The sequence below is a fragment of the Sminthopsis crassicaudata genome, chromosome 6 (assembly GCF_048593235.1).
Source record: "Sminthopsis crassicaudata isolate SCR6 chromosome 6, ASM4859323v1, whole genome shotgun sequence".
Taxonomy (NCBI): Eukaryota; Metazoa; Chordata; class Mammalia; order Dasyuromorphia; family Dasyuridae; genus Sminthopsis; species Sminthopsis crassicaudata.
The window spans coordinates 106,776,357-106,802,253 of NC_133622.1; the positions used below are offsets into that span (position 1 = coordinate 106,776,357).

General features: G+C 34.9%; 1 protein-coding gene across 27 annotated transcripts in view; it reads right to left on the reverse strand.

The window, feature by feature from the left end:
• The window catches only part of SORBS2 (sorbin and SH3 domain containing 2), a 451,850-nt gene that overhangs the window by 82,119 nt on the left and 343,834 nt on the right, over positions 1–25,897 (reverse strand). For 17 of the 27 annotated variants that reach the window (XM_074276085.1, XM_074276086.1, XM_074276084.1 and 14 more), the window contains 2 exons: positions 10,336–10,474; positions 6,112–6,287 (listed from right to left, as the gene is read on the reverse strand). In XM_074276085.1, coding sequence (XP_074132186.1) covers positions 6,112–6,287; positions 10,336–10,474 — 315 coding nt within the window. Of the gene's footprint in view, positions 1–5,284; positions 5,957–6,111; positions 6,288–10,335; positions 10,475–12,638; positions 13,131–25,897 lie in introns of those variants that run through there. The other 10 variants (XM_074276076.1, XM_074276078.1, XM_074276077.1 and 7 more) reach the window with 4 other exon arrangements.

Sequence of the window (25,897 nt, forward strand, 5' to 3'; positions counted from 1 at the left end):
TTTAGTTAGATCCTACAACGATAATAATAATCAGCATTTTTTGTCCAGCCACATGAACTAGTTTGTTGTAAATGTGATCCTTCCTCTCAACCTCATAGGTCAATTAGGTGCCACTTTAGGATGTGTATGTGCTATGGTTCTTACCCTGATTGGGTCTGAAAAGGACAAATTGATAATTGCATTCATAAGTACTGGATGAACCAAGAAGAGCAAATTTTTACTCATGAATCATTTATAGCAGGACATTTATTGAAACGAATCCATGTCAGAGAACTGTCTTCAGAGTGGAATGTGTACTTGGGGGCAGCTAGGTGGCGCAGTGGATAGAGCACCAGCCCTGAAGTCAGGAGGACCTGAGTTCAAATCTGATCTCAGACACTTAACACTTCCTAGCTGTGTGACCCTGGGCAAGTCACTTAACCCCAATTACCTCAGCCAAAAAATAAATAAATAAAAGAAATAATGTGTACTTTTTAACAATGACACCGCCTTTCAAACCTGGGTGGGATCTGAGCCATCTAAGCTACTACTAGAGACCTGCTTTTAGTATGCTATCTAAGGAGGCAAAGAACAAACCATTATTGTAAACTCTTTTAAATGTAAATTACCATTGAGTTTTCAGCCCAAGAGTATTAGCCCCTTGAAAGCAAGGCTCTTATTCATTTTATTATCTTGGTAGTTTCCACAGCTGTAAGAAACCTTTTTAAGAAATCTTTCATGTTTGGGGCTGATGAAATGCAATTGTTGAATGAATGAATGGATATAGGATACTATAGTCATATGTCTGTGAGAATTGTCCATGGAGTTTGGAAACGGAAACTGAAGACAGTGAACTTAAAAAGCCATAAAATTAGGTTAATTCTAAAGCACATGTTCAAAAATATACCTTTTTCTCAGTTTATCTAACTCTAAGAGCCTATAGATATATGATTTATCTTAATTCTGTCATTATCTGTGTGACCTTGGATAAGTGGCTTCATTTCTCTGGGCTTAGGTTCATCATGTATCAAAAAAAAAAAAAAAAAAAAAGAATCATATGATTTAGTTTTTAAGGGTTCTTTGAACTCTCACAGCCTAAGATCCAAGAACTCCCAGGATGCATGTGGATTTAAAGGATCATATGATTGACAATCTGGCCAAGTCCTGATTCATATTAAATGAGTGAAAGATAGTTTTATTGAATGAATATTTTGCCAAATGATGTTATCTCCAGGAAAAAAAAGGTTGAAAATGACACTATGGATTATGGGTTTCTTCACTTTTTTATGTCATAGAATTTTTTTTTGGCAATCTGGTGAAGCTTATGGATACTTCTCAGAATGATGTTTTTAAATGCACATAATGAAATACATTAGATTACAAAAACCCCAAACTCCAAACCCAATTATTTTAGAACATAGTTAGCAAAATATTTTTAAAAGCAAATTCAAAGATCTCTGGTAAAGCTTTAGCTATTATTTCCTAAGTCCATACAAAATCATAGGTCACATACTTTTTCAAGTATATATTTATTAGTCCCAAGATAATGATTTTCTCTTTTATTTTACTTACATGTTTGGTATTATGTAACAAACAATTGACAGTGACTTATGTTTAAAAAGTTTCTTGAATGATTTCTGGGCATAATTTATTGTAAGAAGGAGGCCCAATAAACAATTCATATCCCTGTATATGGAAAAGAATCTTGCCAGACAGGGATTTCTTCACTTTTCTGGAGGGCATACATCACACAAGATTGCACAGCTCCTTAGCCTGGTAGCTTTATATGGTGTGCACAGGCAGGCCAGAAAAAACTGTCAGCTGGCAAAGGGGAATCTGAGCCTCCAGACCTTTTGTGGAGTTGGGAAAGACCTCTGAAGGGTTCTCTTAATTTTCCTCTGAATATAGTGTTCTGCACACAATAGGCATTTAACAAATATTTGTAGAATTTAATTCTGAAAACCCTATGCTGCTATAATTGTGAAGGAGCACATTAGGTATGATGGTGAAATTAACAAAATAAATTAGAGGCAGTTTACTTCTCTATTAAAAATGCAAGACATATTGAAAATGTTTTCTTAGAAGGTTCTATCTAGTAATGTATATTAGCTGTCTATATGTCTGTCTGTCTGCCTATCTATCTATATCTATAGATATAAATAGGTCTCCATCGATAGAGATAAACAAGTATCTAAAGATAGATATATTGTATATTATATAATAGAGAATGCTCTCTCTCTCACTCGAGTTTCTATATAAATAGATATTCTAGAAAGATATAGATATGTACATATCTATCTATATTTTTCTGGTCATGACTTTCTATCAGAAAAGGTGTTAAATAAACATAAGATAGCTACATTCTAATATTACTAAACTGCTCTAGGATTCAAATTCTCACATTAGCACAACATACAAACTTTCCACCAATACAGGAAATGTTTGTTTTGTGCAGTCATATATGTATATGGTATATACTTGTGTGCAAACACCCACCCATATATAGCTTCTTAGCCAAACTTTCCCACCCAATTCTTTCTTTCCCTTCTCTAATGGATTCTGGTTTATTTTTGCTTCCCTATACACTTTGAAAACCATCTAGCAAGTACTATATTCAAATGGACATTAGAGGAGATCTGCATTTTTTAAAAAATTGTTTATTTTGAAAAATAATTTGAAGCAAGTCCCCTGATACTTAAAGTAGAATGGAGCTTCAATCACATCGTCTCATGAAATCTCAGTCCTAGGAATTCTTTTTTCTTCCCCTGTGTTCAAGATCCAGGCAAAGCAACTTGGAACTCATGAAAAAAACAAAACAAAACAAACAAACAAAAAAAAAAACCAAACTCTTTTTCTTCAGTCAAAATTACTGAGATATTCTTTCAGCTTCATATTCAAGAGGCTTTCAAGTTCTAAGTGGGTTTATAGAAAATTGTTTTCTCAGGGTTTAATTACAAACATTATTAAGTGGCTGCTCTGACCAAGACATTACATCAGTCACTAGGGGAAATACAAAGATGACAATAGGGACCACATGGTGCCTTAACCAAAGCATAACTTCATCAGTTCATCTGATTCTCACCTATTGAGGTAGTTAATAACCCCCTTTCACAGATAAAGATGCTGAAGCCCCACAGATAAGTGATGTGCTCGAGGTCACATAGCAAGTTTCAAAGCTTGGAGTAGGATCCAGATCTTTTCATTCTAAAGGAGAGGCATATTCTGCCCAGGACTGTGTTGGTGATTGATGTCAAGTAGCTAATATGAAGCATATGAGGTTAATAACCTTTGGTTCATAAATGGATGGCCTTGGGAGGCAACTGAAGAGATGAAAAATGCATCTTTTTTTTTTTTAAAAGATCCACTGGCTCAGATAAAGTGTGATTTAACATTGAACAAGAAAACTATACTTACACATCCTTTCTAGGATTGTGACTCAGATTTGGGAACAGATGTAAAAAAAAAAAAAAAAAAAAAAAAGATTTCTAACATTCTATAATGCTTTTAACTCCTTTAAAGCAGGGATAATTTTCAAGGCCCATGAGAAAGTATGTAGAGAATAATGGCTCCCTATTTTTGTATCGATAGTACTTTATAAATTACAAAGTTCTTCTATATTTATTATATCATATAATGCTCTTGAACCTTTAGGTGCTGGACAAGGTAAGTACTGAAAACATTTCCAATGAGGTAAAGATAAAGATAAAGCAGTGGATGAGTCCTGGGTATGGAGTCAGGAAGCCTAGAGTTCAAATCTGGTCTCAGACGTTTACTAGCTGTGTGACCCTGAACAAGTCACTTAAACTCTTTCTGCCTCAGTTTCCTTAATCGTAAAATGAGGATAGTAATAGCATCTATTTTACCAAGTTGTTATGAGGATTAAATGAGATATTTCACAGTGCCTGGTACAAAGTAGGTGCTATATAAATATTTATTCCATTGACATTCCCCACAGATAGATGAGGAAATAAATTATTTAATTGATTTGTCTGAGGTTGAGCTTAAAGAGATAGAGCTGGTTGCAGAAACCAGAACAGTTGACTCATCAGTATTTCTTCTAAAATACCATGCAAAAATAGTTCTTTTAATCTGGACCTAGGCATCTTTCATTTTCATAAGGAAGAAAGAGAGGCAGTGTGGCCTAAATGATAGTGTTAGTCTACAAGATTTAACACAAAGTTCAGCCTCTTTTACCTATTATATGGGAGACTCGGATGAGTAACTTAACCTCTTAAGAGTGTACTTTTCAGAGAACACCATATTCTGCTTTGGGAGAGGGGGGCTTTCTTCACTGGAGAATTCTCTATACTGAAGAACTCATAGGTCAACGTCCCTGAACCTATTATGAAAAAAGGCAAATTCTGAAGCTACCTCTAGACTAGAGGGTTACATTTTTGGTTAAACATCCACACTATTCTAGACTAGTTTTAAAAAACTAAACAGGAAAAGTGGAGAAGTCTTGACTTAAGGACATAAAGTAGACACAGCTATCTCTACTGTGTCACTTTTATTCATTTTAAATGCATATAGAGACAAATCTGTTCACATAAATGACTGACTTCAGTTTTTCTGAACAGAAACTGATTGCTATTGAGATCCATGCGCACCTAAATGTGTGTACACTCACCCTTTTTCAGATGTCAATCAAAATCAATGACCATGCATCCACTGGTGAATGCATCATTGGAATTTTAAGTCACTCTCTTCTAACAGCATCATTTGCATGCATTACATACATATATACATAAAGATATACACTTGGGTTATAGTACTATATGTACTCATACACAGAGATGTTTATCCATATGTAGCTATTTATACTTACAGATCATCTATCTCTGTATAAAGTTACATGAAGGAAGCATGCCATCCTTATTAGTCTGATATTTCAGTCAGTCTCCCCCCCGCCCCCATCTCGTTAATAGATGGATCTATCAGTCCAATGGAGGGAACTGATGAGTACAATATTAGGCTTAGAAAACAGACTTACACTTAAAGAAATATATTATTTGAAAATTAATTGAAAAGATTCAAACATAAGAGATCGGAGAATTTACTTGTTGGTTAAAAATTGGTAGCATTTCTATCTAAAGATTCCATCCAAAAAGTGCTCTCTCTATACACACTATTTTGAATTCTCACACAATTAAGATCCCAATCTTGTTTGTTTTTCCTGATTATCTGTCCTATTCCTTGTCATCCATTCCTTTTCTAAGAATGGTTTGCGTTTCCATGAACCAGCTCTTGGCACTCATATGGCCCCATACAAGAGCTGATTTGGTCCTGTCCCTCCCCCCAGTTTCACCTGCAGAGGTGTTGCGGCTCTCATCCTGGCTGTCATTTGGGTTTCCTCTTTCCAGGTAGCACCAAACTTTCAGTCCAGATGGACTTAATAAGCAAAGAACTGTTTTATCCACAGCTGCCCCTCCTGCTGCTGAGACCAGCCAGAAGGACCTAACAGCCTTGAGCTGGAGTTACTGGAGTTTAAAGAATTAAAAAAAAAATAGTCCAAAACACGTTCCTGGTCATCCCCAGGGAGCTCTCAGCTGTGACTGTGAAGGGGGTGGAGCCAAGGGAATGGTGTCCACCAAAATGTGTCTATTATTGCAGTTAGAGATTCCTCATTGCTAGCAATAAGACGTCACTATCTCTCTTCCCACCCCTTTAGCTCACAAAAATACCAGCTCCCAGCAGATGGCTCCTCCCACCCAGGGTTACACGCATCCATTTCAAGAAACAATCTCTTGGCTTCCCAGCAAGGCACATGGGAATAAAATTTAACTAAAGCATTCCTGAATTCCTGGTTCTTCTCTCTGTAGTCCTAAAACTCATTAGTGAAAAGGGAAGGAAAATGTATGCTTATAAATTATAGCTCTGGCAAGTACATAATGAAAATGAAAAAGTTGAAGCTGTCCAATAATTGCCAATCAACATTTCCCTCCTGCCACATGCAGCATTGTATTCAAGAGCACACAGATTTTGCACAGTGTAGTCCCTATTATATAAGAGCTTAAGAATGCAAAAAAAAAAAAAAAAAAACAGCCCAAACAAAAAAACACCCCGCTATTTACAATTGGTTCTTTGTAAGGGTCTACTCACAATGACAGAGAGGCAAATTCCAGCCTTTCTTACCGTTCTAATTGCTGTAGGGATTCCAGACTCATCTACTGGTCCAATGCCTGCATAGTGGGGGGCTTTAATCACTGTCACTTTCTTCTCTTCCTCTGAAGATCTATAAATTGGTATTGTACTGCTGGCAGAGCTACCATCCAGAGAATGGGCATGTTGGGAATATGTGTCTGTGGACTCTGTGAATATCATTTAATGGAATGATAGAGTGAATAAGTAGTATTTTAAAAAAAAAGGAAGAAAGAAAAGAAAAAGAAAAAAAATAACTACATATGTATGTATATTTAAAATATAGAGTAAATAGGATAAAAATGTAGCTACATAAAAATCTTCATTAATACCACATTAAAAAAAAAATCTGTACTTCCATCATTTCTTCTGTATTTCACCTATTTTCCATTTGGAGCCACTGCATTATTAAGATGAAGACATAATCATCAGTAGTATTTGTTTAATAGACTCTCTCCCACTTTCATCTACAATAAGGCTATGCTCCCTTCTTTCCTAATTAACTTATTTAATTTCTATGCATTGATTAGGGACCCACTTAAATGCCATCTCCTCCAAGAAGCTTTTTCACAGTCCTTATTTAGATAAAGATCTTCTTTCCCCCTATCTCTTAAAAAAATTATTGCCTGTCAATTCCCTAAAATAACTGGTGTCAAATTCTAATAGAAACAGGGTGGGGGAGTGACGGGGTGGAGGCTACCAATTAGTATATAAGGATCTCTACCAACCATATCCCGACTTAGTTTTAAAATGTAATGTTATCATGTTTAACATGTATGGGACTGCCTGCCATCTAGGGGAGGGGGTGGAGGGAAGGAAGGAAGGGAAAAGTTGGAACAGAAGTGTTTGCAAGGGTCAATGTTGAAAAATTACCCATGCATATGTTCTGTCAATAAAAAGCCATAATAATAAAAAATGTAATATTATCAATATTCTGTTACATTTGTATTTATTTGTTAAGTGTTTCCCAATTATATTTGAATCAGATTCAGGCAGCACTGAGGAGTCCCAGAAGAATATTTATACTTCTGCTATAATGTACTCATCATGCAATTTTGTGCTTTTTTGGGGGATTTATATCTTATCATCCTACTGGATTGTTACTTCCTGGAAGGAAAAACTTTTGTCTTATCTAAATTTTCTATCTCCCTTAGCACCAGAGTAATACTCTGACCATATTAGACTCTTATTTTCTGCTTGTAATGGACAGTTAGGTGACATAATGGATAGTTCCAGGTCTGGAGGCAGAAGGACTCATATATTAGAGTTCAAATCTGACTTCAGACACTTACTACCTGTATGACCCTGGGCAAGTCATGTAACCTTCTTTGCCTCCATTTCCTCATCTGTAAAATGACCTGGAGAAGGAAATGGCTAACCACCCCAGTCTCTTTGCCAAGAAAATTCTAAAAAGAGTCACAAAGAGTCTGAAAATAAATGAACAACAACCACAAATTACTTGTATTCTATGAATGTTCAGAAGCCCTTCCCTGTATCTATATGCCACAATATAGTCATAGAGGCAATTTATTTGGTTTGTTTACCAATAATTAAACAAAACAAAAAAAAAATTAGAACTTATTTATATCCAAGGATTGAATAGCCAAAATAAATGTCCCGAATTTGGAATGCTAAGACCTGATTTCAAATCTTTGCTCTGGCATTTGCTATCAGTGAGTTTTCCTTCTCTTTGTCTCAGTTTACTCAGATACAAAATCAGAGATTAGGTCTCATTCCCCCTCTAATTCTCTTCTAGTTCTAAATCCTATTATCCTAAGGATTTCTTCCTCAGCAAAAAATGGTATATTTCAGAGTAGTAAGTGTGGATTTCATTTCATTTTTTAAATGAAATATAATGAAAAATCTGGGGGTAGTAGAATCTCACTGTTAGAAGACTTGCCATGCTGAGAAAAATAAAAGCTGACATGGAATCACAGAGCAGAGAACAAAAGATATTGACCCTCAGGGATTCTTAGAAACGATCTAGTCCAACAGATAAGAAAACTGAGGCAGTGTGGGGGAGGAGTGATTTGTTCAAAGTTACATAGGTAATATATGCAAATTCTGGGTCATAGGATGGGACTCAAATGCAGGTTTTCTGAGCCTAATAAAGGCTTTAAAAAGGAACCCAAAAAACTAAATTGAAAATTCTGAAGGATATGTTTCAAGTCCTGGAAACAGTATAGAGCAAAGCTTCTTAAATTGTGGGTCACACCCCCACATGGGATTGCATAGCTGAATGTTGGGGTCACAAAATTATGACTTATTATCAGTAAATGTTTGATTTATATGTAAAACATTAACATTCTTTTAATTCTCTGTTCTAAAGGTAATTGGTATAGGTAAGGAAAAATATCAAGCGGTCTCATGGCATTGGACCCACATGCTTTCAGGACTTGGGAGTATGAGTATCCCACAGGGAATATTCAAATATGTAGCTGTGTAAATATGCCCATCTGCTAGGTCTTTCTTCCTGGTTAGGAAGTCAGAGGGAAGGGTTCTGCTGTTTTTCCAAACCAAGTCTCTACTTCTAATTTTCTATTTGAGGTGGGTCTAAAAATAATTGACTTCCTCTATTCCCTATATTTACAGCTATCCCTGGAAATTGCTTAGTTCATTAGGATCATAAATTATAGCTAGGGTTGGAAGGGACCTTAGAGATTGTCTAGACCAGTGGTCAGTGATATATGATCTGCAGGCCAAATCCTAGCTGCCACCTATTTTTTTTAATAAGACTCCAGTTAAGAATAATTTTTACTTTTTTAAATAAAATGTTATTTGTATTTTAAATTTTAAAAAAATCTTAGCTAGTACATACAAAAAATATACGGCAGTCAGGATTTGGCAAGTCACTTATCCTCTTTGAGCCTCAGTTTCCTAGTTTGACAAGTTATTTAGCTGACCTCAACTTAGGATAGGCAAACAATGGCTCAAGTGCCAACTGAGATTTGAACTTATGTCTTATGCTCCTATGTTCTCTTTGCCTCTCTGATAGAAAAAAGTGATTTAACTCTGGGTTGTCTTTGAATTTTGTAATCTGAGTTATAAATCAGTTTCTAAAGTATACCAGTCTTTTAGTACATAAAGTTTTTCATTTAACACTTTACAGGGACCTTGTGTTGTTGAGTGTTTTCAGTTATGTCTAACTCATGATCCTATTTGGAGTTTTCTTGGCAAAGATATTGAAGTTTTTGCAATTTTCTTTTCCAGCTTATTTTGCAAAAATGAAAACTCAGGAAAACAGAGTTAAAGGACTTGCTCAGGTTCATACAGCTAATGTAAGGCCAGATTTGAACTCATAAAAATGAGTCTTTCTTGATTCTAAGCCCAGTTTTCTATCCAGTGTGCCATCCAGATGCCCACTCAGGGATCTTAGATAGCGCTTAATCTAATCTTCTATCAAATGTCAGAATACTTTCCCAAATTCTGATAGATGGCCATCTAGCTTCTCCCTAAACTTTTGCAGTTGACAGAGAATTCATTACTTTTTAAGGCTGTTCTTATCATTGTTAAACATCTCTGATTGTGAAGACATTACATGACAAGTTATCTGTCCCTTTTGAAAAATGATTTAGCTTTCAGTCTCATGATGAGAAAAAACTTTGTCAAAATAAGAGTTTTTCCAACAGAATAGTGAGCCTCCAATTACTGCAAGTCAGTTCTTTCTTTTTTTTGGTGGTGGTGGGGGCTCTAAGTTATATGTATTCTTGCTGCTGAACTTAATCAAATCAACAAATAAATGTGTTTAGGTATTAGGTCCTTAGTACTTACTATGCCAAAAATAATTTTTAAAAGTCTCTGCCTTAAGGTTCCTTAAGGTACCTACCCCAAGTAGGTATCATGTTTCATTGGGATATGAAACATGACACCTACTCGTAATTCAATTTAGGATTTGAGAAAAAGATAGGATTTCACTAAGTTTTGAGTAAGCATAGTACTATGAAAGGTTTGTGTAGGGGACCAAGAAGGTTTTATGAGGTAATAATTGACATAATCAGGCCTTGAAGAAAAAAGGATGTTCTCAAGAAGAGATGTGGAACCAATCTTTTCTAGATGTGAGGGATAATTTGCACAAAGGTAGCACTGGGCAAGGAACAAATAGCCCCAAAAGTCTCAATATATAGTAGAAAGCTTAGAAAGGCTAAATAAATCATAATCATAAAATATAATAATAAAATATGAATAATACAATATAAACAATAAATCACATTTTCTTACCAATTGTCCTCCCATGCTGCATGATAATGCTTGAATTGAGTGATGCTGGTAGAGAGTAAGCTGATGGGGAAAACGGCCTCTGAAAATAACTCATTGGACTGGTAGCCCCTCCAGAGCGCCCATTCACTGTTATCTGAGCCTGAGAGAAATGAGAATGCATCCCAATAAGTACAAAAAGTTCCTCTACCATAGCATTCCTCAGAACAGAAATCAATCATCACACATCCCTAGTTCTAAAAAACTGACAATTCATTACAGTAGGAGCTGGGTGTTTTCCTTGTGTCTCTTTTCTTTTTCTCTTAGTGTAATGTTACTGCCCTAATCTCCATTTTCATTGTACAAGGAAGATATTATTGTTTTTGAGAACACACTAGAAAGTTCCTGACAAAATGCAACTCAGAGCAAGGAACATTTCTGTTGATGCTTAGAGTAGTAGAATTAAAATAAAAAAAGAAAATTTGTTCCTATGGATATAACTTTATTCCTGATATTCTGCTTTTGTATCACAGATATATATATATGCATATAGATATTTATGGGTTTATATGTAACCTACCTCTAACCATATAAACTATTATGGAATTCCTGGCATATGGTAAAGGGCAGAGGAAAGGCAGCTAGGGGCATACAATAGGCCTACATTCACTAATCCCCTTACCAGAGAATAGCATTAAGCAAATATGAGCTTTGGATTCTGATAAATGACACTATTTCTATAGCTTTTCATGTAAAAAGAGCTACTTCATAATAAAGTTTTATAGAGACTTTTTGGCTAAATAGCTAAAGAGTCTCATAAAAATAACGGTCACCTTCTGTAATTATAGTATCTGAAAACATGTGGCTTGTAACATTTCATTGCTGTGAGATATAGAGTCATTTATTTATGACCCTGACACAGAATACAAACCATGCATGTAAGAAATTGTCATTCTGACAGCAGATATTTGAAATTTTATTTTATGATCATTTTAATCTACAAAGTCCTGTTTGTTGGCTCTGATTATATTTAAACTTAAAATTTGTGGGCAAAGAATTATGCAAATTTGAAAAACTGATACCAGAAATACCCTATGGAAGTTTGTTAGTTCATAGATCACATTCTGATCAAATGAGATAATATTTGTAAAGTACTTAGTACATAGTAGGAGCTTTATAAATGCATGTTACCCTTTCCTTTTCTTTTGTGTCTATTATGCTTAAAAAAAAAAAAAGAAAGAAAAAACATGTTACCAAGAAATCTTTTTTGAAGAATTTCATAATTTAGTTACTTAATTCATTTGAAATAGCCTACATTCACACATACATTCACACAAATTACAAATGGTGAACATACATAAACCTTCCTGGACACATGATACACATAATAGGATAAATATATTTATTTAGAAGTTAGCATTCCCTGGAATGACTCATAGAGAAGTCATTCCTGAAGGACAAAACTGTAAGAACATCAATTAAAATTATTTACAGCATTCATTCCTGTGAGACAGAGGAGAGTCCGCAAAAAAGATAATTGGTTAGTTAAAAGACAAAGAAAGGAATAAGTTTCATGTAGTTGGTTACCACTTCTCTGGGAAACAAAACAATGTTAGATACTCATATACAAGACATGCTGAGATGAATCTCTAAGTAAACTGTTGTTTAAAAAACAGCAACATCATGGGACTGGGATCTTTTTAATCTAAGCTTTTCTGTCTGCGGTCTTCCCTTAAAATGCTGCCAACATTGTAAAACACACCTGTCAAAATTTCTGGGCTCAGTTTTAATTAATGCAGGTTACTACAGGATAACTTTAAATAATCCATTTATTATAGACATAAATATAACTTAAGTGAATTAAGACTATACAGTTGGTTTGTTTAATTCTCTCTATATGTATATATGTTTATTTATTGTTTTTGTGTTTGGGGAGGAGGAAGCATGGTATATGTTGAGTAAAGAGCTGAACTTGGAGTTTCAAGTCCCCAACTCTGACACATATTAGATGTGCCTCCAAGCAACTCTAAGACAACTATAAATTGCAAAACAAGTTTTCTTCAGCATTCAAAGTTTTCTCTTGGTGAGTTTCCTTTACCAATAAAATCACAGGTTCAGTTTAAAAAAATTCAACAAAACCCAGTATTTTTACCAATATAATTGTAATGAAAAGTCCTTTTAGACTGTGTAGGAACAGATTACTAATCAACAACTGTGAGCATCAAAATGTTCAGCTGCAAAATGAAACGGCAGACAAGAAATGTGTTATTTTCCCCTTTGGAGACCTGTTCCAAGAACGCAGAGAGTGAGGAAGGATGAATAATTACATGAGTGGCAGCTGTGGTGTTTAAGGTGGTGCCATCTGTCACAGCAGACATCTCATTCAAGGTTGGGGAAGGTGTTTCAGGACAATCAGTAGGAGCATAGTTAGAAGAAGTCTGAAGCTCATCTAGAATGGCAGATGAGATCTCGCTCACGGAGCGAGAGGAAGGCTCACTCCGAGACGAGTCTGCGACAAAACAGGTGGTGGCAGTGGCTGGGTCATTGCTGGGAATAACACTGTCAGGAGCTAGGAAAGGGTATTTATAGGAGCAGTGTAAAGGGGCCACAGGTTTAGGAAAGCGTGAAGACACAGCGTCATCAAGGGGTGGCAGACTGGAGGATGCCAGGCAGGGGCCACTGTCGGGCGAAAAAGAGGTTTGATTAACTGGTACCACGGAGAATGGACGCAGTGGAGAGGCTTCTGCTGCTGCTGTTTGCCTGTGGATCTGTGGAGCATTTGCCTCCATCAAATTGGCAGCTAGTTTCTTTTTTCCAAGCTAGGGTTTGAAAGAAAAAAGAAAGAGAGAAAATGAATGAAAACACCCTCTTCTCTTTGCAGCGTGTCAGATACAGACAAAGTGTTAGCATTGTTTACTGGAATCTTCAAAAACACATTCAGAGGAATTTGAAATCAACCGCATACTATTGTAAAAGCATGTAAACATGGAGGAAATGAAGGGAATAAGTATTTTTAGAAACAAGACCAAGACAAACTCACATTGGGAAGTATTACAAAGAAAGGGCTTGAGAAATTTTGCACAATTCAGATCAAGCATTTTTAAAAACACTTTAAAAGTCCTTGTGACAGCAGTGTGGACAAGACTATTTGTTATGCTACAAAGGGAGCACTTCCTTTTTCTCTGCCAAAAAATACATTCTGGGGACATGAATCGTTGTTATTATTGCTTTTCTCCTGAAATATCCACAATAGGAATCAGGTTAGAGCAAGAAATTATTGTTATTTAATTGATCTAAATGTTGATCAAATGAAAGGCAATGGGACCTGATGGATAGTTAACCTTGGCACCAGAAGAGTGGATTAAAGGCCCACTTCTGAAACATACCAGCTGTGTGACCCTAAGCAAGTCAGTTCATCTCTATGTGTCCCAGAATACTTGCTAAAATTATAATTGAAGAAAAGGTGTTTATCAGCATCAGTAGAGGAGATTGTCTTATCTGGGTATTCTTTGTGCCAATGAAATTATAGGCAAACCTCCTCAATATTTCCTTAAACATGAAGAAATTGATTAGAATTTTTCTCCCTCTTGGAAACCCTACATTTGGTCAGTTACACTAAAATGATTCAAAGTCCCAGAGATCCATTATAGAGGTATCTCCAAATCACTTTGTGTAAGAACTTTAAAAAAAAAGAATAGAAAAGAAAAAGGTGATGAGGATTAAAATGCATTAATAATTGGTTAGATTTGTCACTGTTGATTTTAATGGAAGGCAAAGGAGGAAGAAATTGAAAAAAGGCAAAGAGACCTCAATACTTCCAAGATTGTATTGCCTCAGTCTAAAAGAAGAAAAGAAGAGAAGTAGTAGGGTTTGTCAGTGGGAGCAATTAAAAAGCTATCACTGCAGAAGCTTTTGAAGAGGTTTGCCAGTAATCTGTGGTTTGGATCCCAAAGTCCGAAATGACTAGCAATTTCCAAAATTAATCACAGTAATAACAATAGTGCCATACTGAAAAATTTAATCTAGCTACAAAATACCTTTTTTTTTTTTTTTTTTTAAACAATACTCTGAGCAGAAAATAGGCTAATGCCCATATTACCCTCATTTTGCAGATAAAGGAACTAAGGCTCAAAGAGGAAAAAAGAGCAACTTTCATGTGGTTAAAAGAGATATTTAGATTCAGGTCTTGAAATGTTCAATTTAAAGAAAACAAAATTATTTTTAAAATTTTAGGATAAGGATATTTCTAGAATAACCTTAAACTTTTTTGTGTTCTGGATCCCTTTGACAATCTGGTATAATTTATGAATCTTACCTCAAAAAAACTTTTTTTATTTTACATGAATAAAATAAAATATATAATTTTTAAAAATCCTGCTAGCAAAATATATCATTTACAAATTTCCAGATGTCAGATTAAGATCCTTGCTTTAGAGAAAAATGCAAATTGTTATGAGTTTATACATTACAGATACACAAATCTAGATTAAAGGGGTTGTTATATTTCAACTAAAGGTTACAGGGTTTTGGAAATCTTATGTACTCAGTGTAACATGCCCTCCTGGCAGTTACAATTACTAGTCTGTCCTAGGCCCAATAGAGTACCTTTGACCACTGACCTTTGCAGTGTCAACTCTACCCGGCTCGCCTCCTCTGAGGCCCAGGTCTCTGGCCATGATTTCTTGAATCTATAGTTTAATAACCAGTAGCGCGCTCAAGAACAGCCACATGTAATCTTAAAAGCCTTTATTATACCTACTCACATAATGCCCTGACTTGTTGGTTCCCGAGTGAACACCTGGTCAGAAGACCCACGTGTTCACTACCAAACTCCTAGGTGAATTGAAAGATAAACTGGCTCTGGATAACTTTTGTTTGATATGTATGTTTTGCTCAGTAAAATCCTATCACCAGTTCAGATATTAATAGAAGTATACTACAAAGTATACAATAGAAGGAAACTACAGCAAATGTAAGTTAGTACATATAAGAGGAATTTATTTCAGCAACTGTGCAAAGGGGATTTGGAGTACTCAAAACAAAGTTTTACCTATAAATTTTCATTCTCATTCCTAAAGAATTAAATTTTAATTTGTCTCCAAGGTAGGAACATGTGATCCAAAATGAGACACATATAGTCAAATTTGCAAGGAATATGCAAGGAATTGACTTCTAAATGGGGATAGCCTGATATAATAGATAGAATGTTGGGTGTGGATACAAGAATACATGACTTCAAATTCTGCCTCTGAAAGTAGCCTTCAGTCCTTCTCTAGTAAAGTCACAACAGAAATCTTCTCTCCTTCCCCCCATAGAGGGAATTACTACACTGGGTACCCAGTTCTTCTCTGTATTTATTGTCTGTGTTTCTAAGTAAAAATTGTAATGGGTGTTTTTAGAAATAAATTTCAGGATTGGATAATGTCAGGTAAAAACTCTAAAAAAATATAATAGAGACAGTATTATGTTATGAATAGAGTACCAATCTAGAAGTCAGGGGGACTTCCGTTATGTCTTAGTTTCACCTCTGACCTATACTGGCTCTGAGATCCCCAGTGAAAGTCACTTAATTAATCTCTCAGGGCCTTAGACAACTCCTAAGACTAGAAATGATAGAGAAGACACCAAATTGCATTGGTTGCCAGGAGTCCCTCATTACAATTATAGTCCACAGTTCATATATAAATTATCTGCCCAGAAGAATATTTTACTGCTTTACACATAAAAGTAGAAAAAAAAAAACCCTTAAGACTAAATTCTCCAGGCGGAAACCTCTGGGGGGGACTGATTAAGTGTATCCCCCCAAAAAAAAGCCATTTAAAAGCATGACTGAATATAAAACAGTTCATAAAAGAATTAAGTAAATGTGGAAAAATAAAACTATTTCATTATTATGAAACTACAACTGTGTTCAGAGGGAGATTAATTTTTTTTTTAAACATAAAGGGCACCAGATGAGATTCTGCTCTGTTCAGGCATTGTTTGAACCTGAACAGGAATTTTTTAGTTTGGAGAAAAATATAAGAGGCTCCGAAGGGCAGGGAAAAGAATCATGATTCTCAGAGTCACTGTCAAAGAAAAACAAAAACAAAACAAAAACAGCAACAACAACAACAAAAAAACACAGCTAACCACAGCCAACCCCAGCCACTGATGGTGACAAAGGAGCCACTTCACAGTATTCAGTTTATCTGTGCTCACAATTATTCAAGAAACAGCAGGTTGCAGAATTCCAAAATGTAGGATGGTCAAAACTCAAAAGTAACATTTTCCCACAGTGTTTTAGTTCCTTCATGTAAACAGGGGAATAAATCACTTTTGGTCATCCTTTTTCTTCAGTTTCCCTGACCTTACTCTACTGTTTTATCTTTGACCTTTTAACACTTTGTCTTAACCTCTTTTATTCAGGTTCCTAGATCGGAAGCATGCTCTAATCAGTCCTTTCCCTTCTTTTCTCTCTAGTACACTTACCCTCAGTAATCTCATTGGTCCATGTGATTTTGACTTTTACCTTTTTATTAATGACTCCCAGTTCTACATCTCTAGCCTGATTTCTCTCCTCAACCCAATTCTATATATTCCAAAGTCTACTACTGCTACTGCTGCTACTTCTATTTCTCTCTCTTCTATTTTTCTTATTGCCTTCCTCCTCCCTTTTTCCTCCTCTTCCTCCTTTACTCTCCCTCCTTCCCTTCCAATATATGAATGTATAGATGAAAAAAAAATTCCAAACTCTTCATTTCACATAAAATCTGGTTCCTATCTTTGGCTTTCCTAAGTCTCTCAATCTGTTTTCTCTGGTCAGAAAGTTAGATTCCAGGATCAGGTCATTTAGAATATCTTGTTGCCTCCAAAGAAGACCAAAATATGGAATTCTCAACCGTAGAGAAGTTTGAGAGGCAACCTTCACTGGTCTCCTTTAATGCTGAGTTTCAAGAACTCACTTTGTTCAAGTAATTGGACTGATTATATCATTGTCAATAGCATAACAAGAGTGGTAACAACATTAACAACAATAGCTCACATTTACATAATTTTTCCAATCCAAACTGAATGGATGCCCATCAATTGGAGAATAGCTGAATAAATTATGGGATATGAATGTTATGGAATATTTTGTTTTTTAAGAAACGATCAGCAGGATGATTTCAGAGAGGTCTGGAGAAACTTACATGAACTTACATGATGCTGAGTGAAATGAGCAGAATCAGGAGATTATTATATACAGCAACACTAAAATTATACAATGATCAATTCTGATGGAAGTGGCTCTTTTCAACAATGAGATGATTCAGGCCATTTTTAATAGACTTGTGATAAAGACAGCCATCTACACCCAGAGAGAGGACTATGGGAACTAAGGGTGGATCACAACATAGTATTTTCACTCTTTTTTGTTGTGGTTGGCTTAAATTTTATTTTCTTTCTCATTTAAAATAAAAAAAAAATTTATCTGATTTTTCTTGTGCAGCAAGATAACTGTATAAATATGTATGGCTATGTTGGATTTAACATATATTGTTACCATGTTTAACATATATTGGATTATATACCCTCTAGAGAAAGGGATAGAAGTAAGGGGGGAAATTGGAACACAAGATTTTTCAAGGGTTAATGTTGAAAAATTATCCTTGCATATGTTTTGAAAAAAAAAACTTTAAAAAACAAGATGGACAGCTAATTGGTTTAGTGGATAGAGTAAGCTGGAGTTAGGAAGAACTGAGTTCAATATCAACCTCATATACTTCCTAACTGTGTGACCTGGGCCACTTAAGTCTGTATACCTCAGTTTTCTGAACTGTAAAATAAATTTGAGAAGAAAATGGCAAATCACCCCAGTATCTTTGCCAAGAAAAACCCAAAAGATATCCTAAAGAGTTAGACATGAGTGAAAATGATTAAACAACAAAGGAGAACACTGGGTGATTTGCTTTTGTTTGAAGTATATTTTTCAATTAACAATGATAAAGAGCTTCTTTAGGAAATTTTGGCTTGAGATTCTAAAAGTCTGGTTATTCTACTGAAATTAAAAAAGAAAACTTGAAGACCCAACAGGTAGTCTAGAAAGTACTTCTCACTGAGGAAAGAGCTACACAAAACAGACAAAATGATTTAGATAAATAAAAACTAAACTCTGTGAAACCAAAGTATTACTAAACTGAAAAACTCTTCTAAAACCTAACTGGTTGATACCAGATAAACAAGAAAAAATCTAAGACTCAGAAAAGACATTTAGTATATACCTATAATGAAGTTCCCAAAGTGTTTTTTTTTTTTAAGTGTTTTTTGGCAAGTGATTCAAATTCCTCTAAATGAAAATAGATGTTTAAGGAAAAAAAAAACTCTGATGGCAATATACTGTGGAATACTGGATGTGCTGTTTTCTGCAGAGAGTTTGAGCCAAGTTACTAAGAGCTTTAGTGAAATAGCCAGAATTATCCCATTAGTCTTTGCTTAGTCCACAAGAGTATGTTGCCCAAGGGACCTCTGGAATTCAGGAGACTACAGGCAAGAAAGAGATACCTTTTTGATATAATTTCCTTGTTGGGTAATCAACAAAGTAAAACTCATGTATCTTGGATGCATCTATTTGTGGGTGCAAAAGGATTCATTTCTAGTATTATTATTCTTGTTACTACTTCTTTTTTAAAAATTAGTTTAGATTCATCTACACCCAGAGAGAGGCTGTGAGAACTGAGTGTGAATCACAACATAGCATTCTCACCCTTTTTGTTGTTGTTTTCTTGCATTTTATTCTTCTCTAATTTTTTTCCCTTTTTGATTTGATTTTTCTTGTGCAGTAAGATAATTGTATAAATATGTATGCATATATTGGACTTAACATCTATTTTTATCATTATTAACATATATTGGATTAAGAAAGGAAGAAAAGAAAGGAAACCTAACCAAATGAACAACCGAATAAGACTGTAAAGCAATTTCAGAATGCAAACAAAATGATCGAAAATACCCTGGGAGGCTCTAACAACATTTTATGTACAGCAAAAGGATACCTATGGTTTGAAATAGAGCCAAATAGATTAACAATTTAATAAATCTCTCTTGGGCTAGTCTTTTTATAAACTAAATTGGAAGGATAAAATAATAAATGTTCAGCCACACTGTACTTCTTCCAGTTGTTTATAATAGTAATTCTTTTTTTCTAGACATCACTAGTTTTACTTAGAAGTTGCTGCATGATCAAAGTAGGGCCCTTCTTGGGAAGTGAAAATCATGAGGACAAATCCAGAAAGGAGGAATGTTGAAGTCAGGTTCCTGGTGGGGAAGGAAGAGAAGATTACTATCCCTAATAGGAAGAGATTGGAGAGAGATTCTCTTGTAGAGAAGGTTTTTGGAACCATAGTCATGTAAGGTAACAATATGGCAGACTTGCCTTTAACATCTATTTGTATTATTATTGTGACGATGTAAGCTTCTGTTCTCCTCATGTCTATAATGCAGAAACAGTGAGTCTTGGAAGACTCTCTACTTTAACATCAGTTTCTCTTAGGAACTTAGTACCACAAGAACTGGGTTTTTTAGTGGGGATATTCCTGGGTCAGTAAGTTCAACATTCTGCTCCATTTGAACCAATTCATTGGCAACACTTTGATGGATTTTAGTAACCTTGTGGTTCTGACCTAAGCCAGGTCTAACCCCTTCCTCCTCCTTCTCCTCCTCTCCTTCTTTTCCTCCCTTCCTCCATCCCTGTCCTTTCTCTTCACTCTTCTCTCTTGCACCCATCTCCCTCCTCCCCTTTCTTCTCCTTCTTTGTCCCTCTCTCTTCTCTCCTTATCCCTTTCTCTTCTCTTTTCTTTTCCTGTCTCTCCCTCTCCCCTTTCTTTCTCTTTCTCTATTCTCCCATCCTCTTCTCTCATGAGTTGGGCCATTCCTGATCAGGGTACATAATCACAAAGCCAACTTAAACTCCATTTTCTATATCACTGACTGAATTGCTAATATTTGTCTTTGTTGGATCCATCCATCTGAGCTCATCTATCTTTATGCATATGACTAAGGGCCTCAGGAAACAGAACATGTCCAGGACCAAAGAGTGAGAAATGGGGAAAAAAAATCTAGTCAAAATGGGGGAGATCTAGATACATCCAAAAACCAATCTTGAGCATTGCAGTTATCAGTAACATTAGTCAGAAACCCTGAGGTTCTTCCTCTCCCAGATTGATTTTTTGGGTTTTTTTTGGGTTTTGTGTGGTATTATTATTATTATTATTATTATTATTATTATTTTCATTAGATAAAAGAGGCTCATTTCTTACCTAATCTTAATCACTAAATATATATTGCCTCAGTCAAACCAAGATCTGGAAAAGACCTTGGTTTTAAAATGCCAAGGTCCAGGGCCATCTCTAGTTATCCTAATCTATATCTTGCTACTGGACCAGATAGTTCTAGAGGAAAGAATGAGGTTGGTGACTTTGCAAAGCCCTGCCTCACTTAAATCCAATTTATTTGTAAGGCATGGTATCACCTTTCTGATTTCATAGTCCTCTTCCAGAGGTCTCATTCCAGAGAATGAAGAACAAACTACAAACCAATAAATGAATGGAGCAGCACTCAGTCAGACCTGCGTCCCATGGGCTAATGTATCCATGTCCTGTGCTGAAATCACCATACCTTTTTTTCTTTTCAGAATCCAATCCCTACACTGCTGCTGCATTTTGAGCCAACTTTGACTTGAACTATGGGGGATAATCTTTTTTTTTTTTTTTTTTTTTTGTTGAAAGAAATCCCAGAAAACAGAATTTATGTCTAAAATGGTCTTCACTTACAAAACCTCTCTCTTATTTGCCTCTCTTAGGAATCAGAACTCACTGAATCACAGGCATTTTTGGTGAAAGGGTTCTTTGAAATCACCTCTTGAGACCATTTAATTTAATTCTCATTTCTAGATGTGGAAGCTAAAATGAAGAAGCAATAGTAATACATGAAGCCTGAATGGCTTCAGGATCCTGGAGAAAATATTTTGTTAATGTTGCACTCTTTTTCCAACCTTAAAAAGCAGAACTAAATAGATTGTTATCTAACATTCACCTCTGGGCTAAGGAAGAGCAAATGCTTGCATGTAAGAGGAAAAGATTATGATGATAAGCAATTCTATTATTTGGTTCCCATTATTTGTCTTCATTCATAGCTATTTTCTCTGGACAAGGACATGATTTCTGTCCTCAAATTTCTGTGTGAACTTTGGGTTTGAATTTTTTGAAAAATTATTTTATTTTACTTTTTGCTGAGGCAATTGGGCTTAAGTGACTTGCTCAAGGTCAGAAAGTCAGGAAGTGCTAAGAGTCTGAGAAGAGATTGGAACTCAGGTCCTCCTGATTTCAAGCCTGGTGCTCTATCCACTATACCAATTAGCTGCCCCAGGATCAATCTTTTTTTTTTTTTTTTTTTTTTTTAATAAATGGCTTAATAATGTTAGATAAATGAAAAAAATGAACTCTTTATAGAAATATGTATTATATTAATACTGTTATATATGGACATATACATATATGTATATATATAAACACCTTTATTCTTAATTAAAATAATAGATTAATATTGGAATATTCAAATATAGTCACTGATATCTGATTTTTTTATAGAATTTAAGAAGTTGGAATATTTGAGGTTTATGATTATATTTTTTGGAGAGGGGAATAAAGTATATTATTTGGAACACTGTCTCTGTCCTAGATCATTACAAAGATTCTTCCAATGAGCAGAAATTTTCTCACCAGATGGTTTGAAGCCCTAAAAACATGAATAATATTCTTCTCCTCCTCCACAATAAATGTGGGATGATATCCCAAAGGGTATACTATGTGGAAAATAATATCACCTATCTTTTTATGTTCCCTTCTCACTACCTCCCAGTATGCTTAGTGTTAAGTTTAATTCAGAGTAATCATGTTACACCTTTGTTTTTTCTTAAATTTTAACAGATAAAACTTTTTTTTAAGCATTTGTCAGTCACTAACAGAAATGCTTTGCATTTTAAAAAAATCTCCTAAAACACTTAGACCTTTTCTTTTTCCCTTCTTTTCTTTGGGGTTAGCTTCCCCTCCATCATTCTCTTTGTTTAGAGAAGGGTTCTAATTATGGACTCTAACATTAAAAAGTAGCTTGAAGAATAGGAACTCACCCTATACTTCTTAGCTTCCTTTTTCTTACTGATTTGAATCCAGTGCTCTAGCCACATGTTTGGGTACCTGAAAAATCCAGGACTCTCCTAGTTTGCTAATCCATCTATTACATATTCTGTATCAGTCAAATTATTCCCTATTTATAACCCATAGCATCCTGCTTCTAGAGATATGTGCTCATGCTGGTCCTTTTGCTTGAAATGTCCTCCTATTCCTATTTACCTGATTTTAAAAATTTAACTCAAATATTCCTAAAGCATTCCTTGACCAACTATGCTTAACTATATCTCCTCAGATGTTGTGAACCATTTTGTTCGAACTTTTCTAATGGACTAATAAACAAAAACTAATAAACAAAAGACAGACACCCCAAATCTAAAGAAAGAACTAAAAATAATTTTAAAAGGGAAAGATGATTTCCAGTTTAGGGGCAAAAGAATCAATGGAAGACTTTTGGTTGGAAGAGTGGCTGAATAGGATTATGAAGGAAGAAAGAAGGAGTTTCAACAGAATGATTATAATAATAGCTGTTGTTTACTTAGTACCTTAATATTCACAAAGTGCTTTATAAACCATTGCCTCCTTTGAGGCTCATGGCATTCTTATGAGGTAGGTAATAACTCTAAGTTCATTGTTCTATCCATCATACTATGACCCTCTTTGATGGGGGCAAAGCTCAGATAAAGCAGGTAGAGATCTAATACACCATCAAAAATGTTTGGATTATGCAAAGATACTGCCCATTTAATGCTCAACAAACCACATGTGAAATATGTTCAATTCTGTGGAGGTACCATATTCTAAGTTGTTGACAAACTGTAACTTCTCCATAATAGGATAATAAGATGGTAACAACCTTGGAAGTATTTTCTTCTGAATTTAAAAGAACAGGGATTATTTAGTATGGAAAAGAGAAGATTTATGGGCGACTATATAGTGGTTTTATGTTATTCAAAAAACAAGATGAAAGATGGTACAGTGGATGTACTACTGGATCTGGAGTCCAAATTTGACCTCAGATGTCTACCAGTTGTGTGAGTTTTGGTTAATTTTGTTTAATTCAGTTTCCTCATCTATTAAAAGAGAAGATAATAGTACCTATCTCCCAGGATTGTTATGAGTATAAGATGAGATAATATTTGTAAAGGGCATAATACAATGCCTGGCTAGGTTAATTATTATTAGCTTTTGAGAGCAGAGGGTGGAAGCCAGCACAAGGCAGGCTTCAACTTAATATAAGAAAGAATTTTCTTTTAAAAAAGAATGTTTTAAAAAAAACTTTTTATGTGAAACTGAGAAAAATAAAATACTATATAAATTTTAAAAGAAAACCAAACAGTTCTGCTTAATAATGCTAATGAAAACTTTTTGTTTTTGAAGATGATCCAGGAAAAATGCAGATATACTCTTCCATCATCCCACCATTTAGATGCTGACAATCCTGTTACTACTTATTTCAATGTGTGAGATAAATCCTCTATTTGAGTTCCTGTGACTATGATGTATTGGCCCCTAATGGAATTTAATTTTCTATAATAATTGAAAAGATGAGTTTTGCCCTCATGAAATATAATGTTCATTTCTTTTAGGTGCAACAGAAGAGTCTGCCTCTTTGGGATCTAGTTATTTGGCTTTGGTTGCCAAGTTTCTGCTGAAAACCTTCATGAACTTGGCATTATGAACAACACTGGTGGACATTTGTTCATGTGACTCCAGAGAGAGAGTAATCTTTATAATCCCTCTTTTGTCAGGACTTTGGGAGGGTAAATTAAAGACAAGGAGCTTGTAAAAATAGTTTGGCTTCAAGAAATAAGACTATAATTCTTAGTTATTTAGACTATTTTCTTGATTCATTTAAATTAATGCCAGGGCTCTAATAAAAAATTTAAGATTGTTAAAAAGCTTCTGGGATACCAGTGTGTTTCTCTCCTTGGAGGAGTGAACATCTTCAATGTTTTAAATATGCTAATTCACAAATTTATTTACAAACTTCTCCACCTAGGTCATCAAGGTTGGTTCTAGCTCTTAATTTTCACTAAGATGTCTGGCCAAAGGGAATGTAAAAGATTAAGGTGACCTTTGTGAATCTTTTTTTCTAAGAGAAACAGTTTAGAAATGTAACCTGACAGTTCAGATAATGTATTTTCTCTCTCTTGTTGAATCTTAATCTCTCTGAATAATAGAAATAGAAACGATTTCCTCTGGGAATTTTGACTGTGAATTGCTTATATAGATATTTGTTCAGGATTAAGCAGCGTGCATACTGGGTGGTCTCAGCAGTCTTACCACCAGTAACACAGAAGAAAATTTTAAAGAAAAGCTTTCAAATTTAATTAGATTTTCACACAAACTGATTTATTTTGGAAGACAAAGATTACCAGAACTGTGCCTGCTGACTTCTGCACTTTGGCCTGAAGGCAGGCCAAATTCTCAATCCCTCTACCCCCAATTCCTGTAATAATGGTGGTGTTTTATCTCCAATTTTCTCACACCTGCTCTCTTGCCTGATTCAGTCCATTCTGTGATGTCAGTGATTGACCATGTTCTTTCTCCCATTTAATGAGTCTCACTGCAGCAATGTCTTCGCTTTTTTTTTTTTTTTTTTTTAATGTAGTATTGTATAAATTTCAGGGACTATGGAACCTAAGGAAGGGCCTTCAAGTCACAAAGAAAGACAATGTGATAAAGTATAAAGAGCATTGAACAGAAGATGTGGGTTGAAGAACTAACTTAATTATATGTGTAAACTTGGGCAAGCTATGCAATTCTTCAGTATGTTTTGTCTATAAATTGAGAATTATAACAGATGCTCATTCTTTCTCACAGTATGGTTGTGAAGGTCAGTGGAAATGATAAGGTAGCAGGACTGAATGCTGGACTTGGACTCAACTAGAGCTGGGTTCAAATCTCATTTTTGATACAATTCTGAACATTAGGTGTCTCCCTAGTCTAATCAGGATAATTGTGCTTAACTCATAAAGGTGTATGAAAATATCATATGAAATAATGATATATAAATTGCTCTTGCTACTTCTGCACATTTATCAATATCAATATAATGAATTGACAGTTATTATAATAATACATTATATTGTATAATTACCATAATGATATGCAATTTTTATTTTAACAAAATAATAACATGATCAATTGATCATTTCAAAATTTAAAGTACTATAAAAATTTAGAATATCATTATTATCTGCTTCTAATCATCATATAGGACATGAACACAGAAAGCATTTATTGTTGATGATACTGTCTTTTCATATGAAAACTTTTGTTTTGGTATAGAGACTGAGTCTATTTAGGATAGATTAGAAGTGCAGTGAATATTTATAAAGGGGTGAGGGAAGGGAACAAACGTTTATTTGATAGGCACTGTGCTAAGTACTTCACAAATATTATCTCATTTGATTCTCACATACCCAATTCCAATA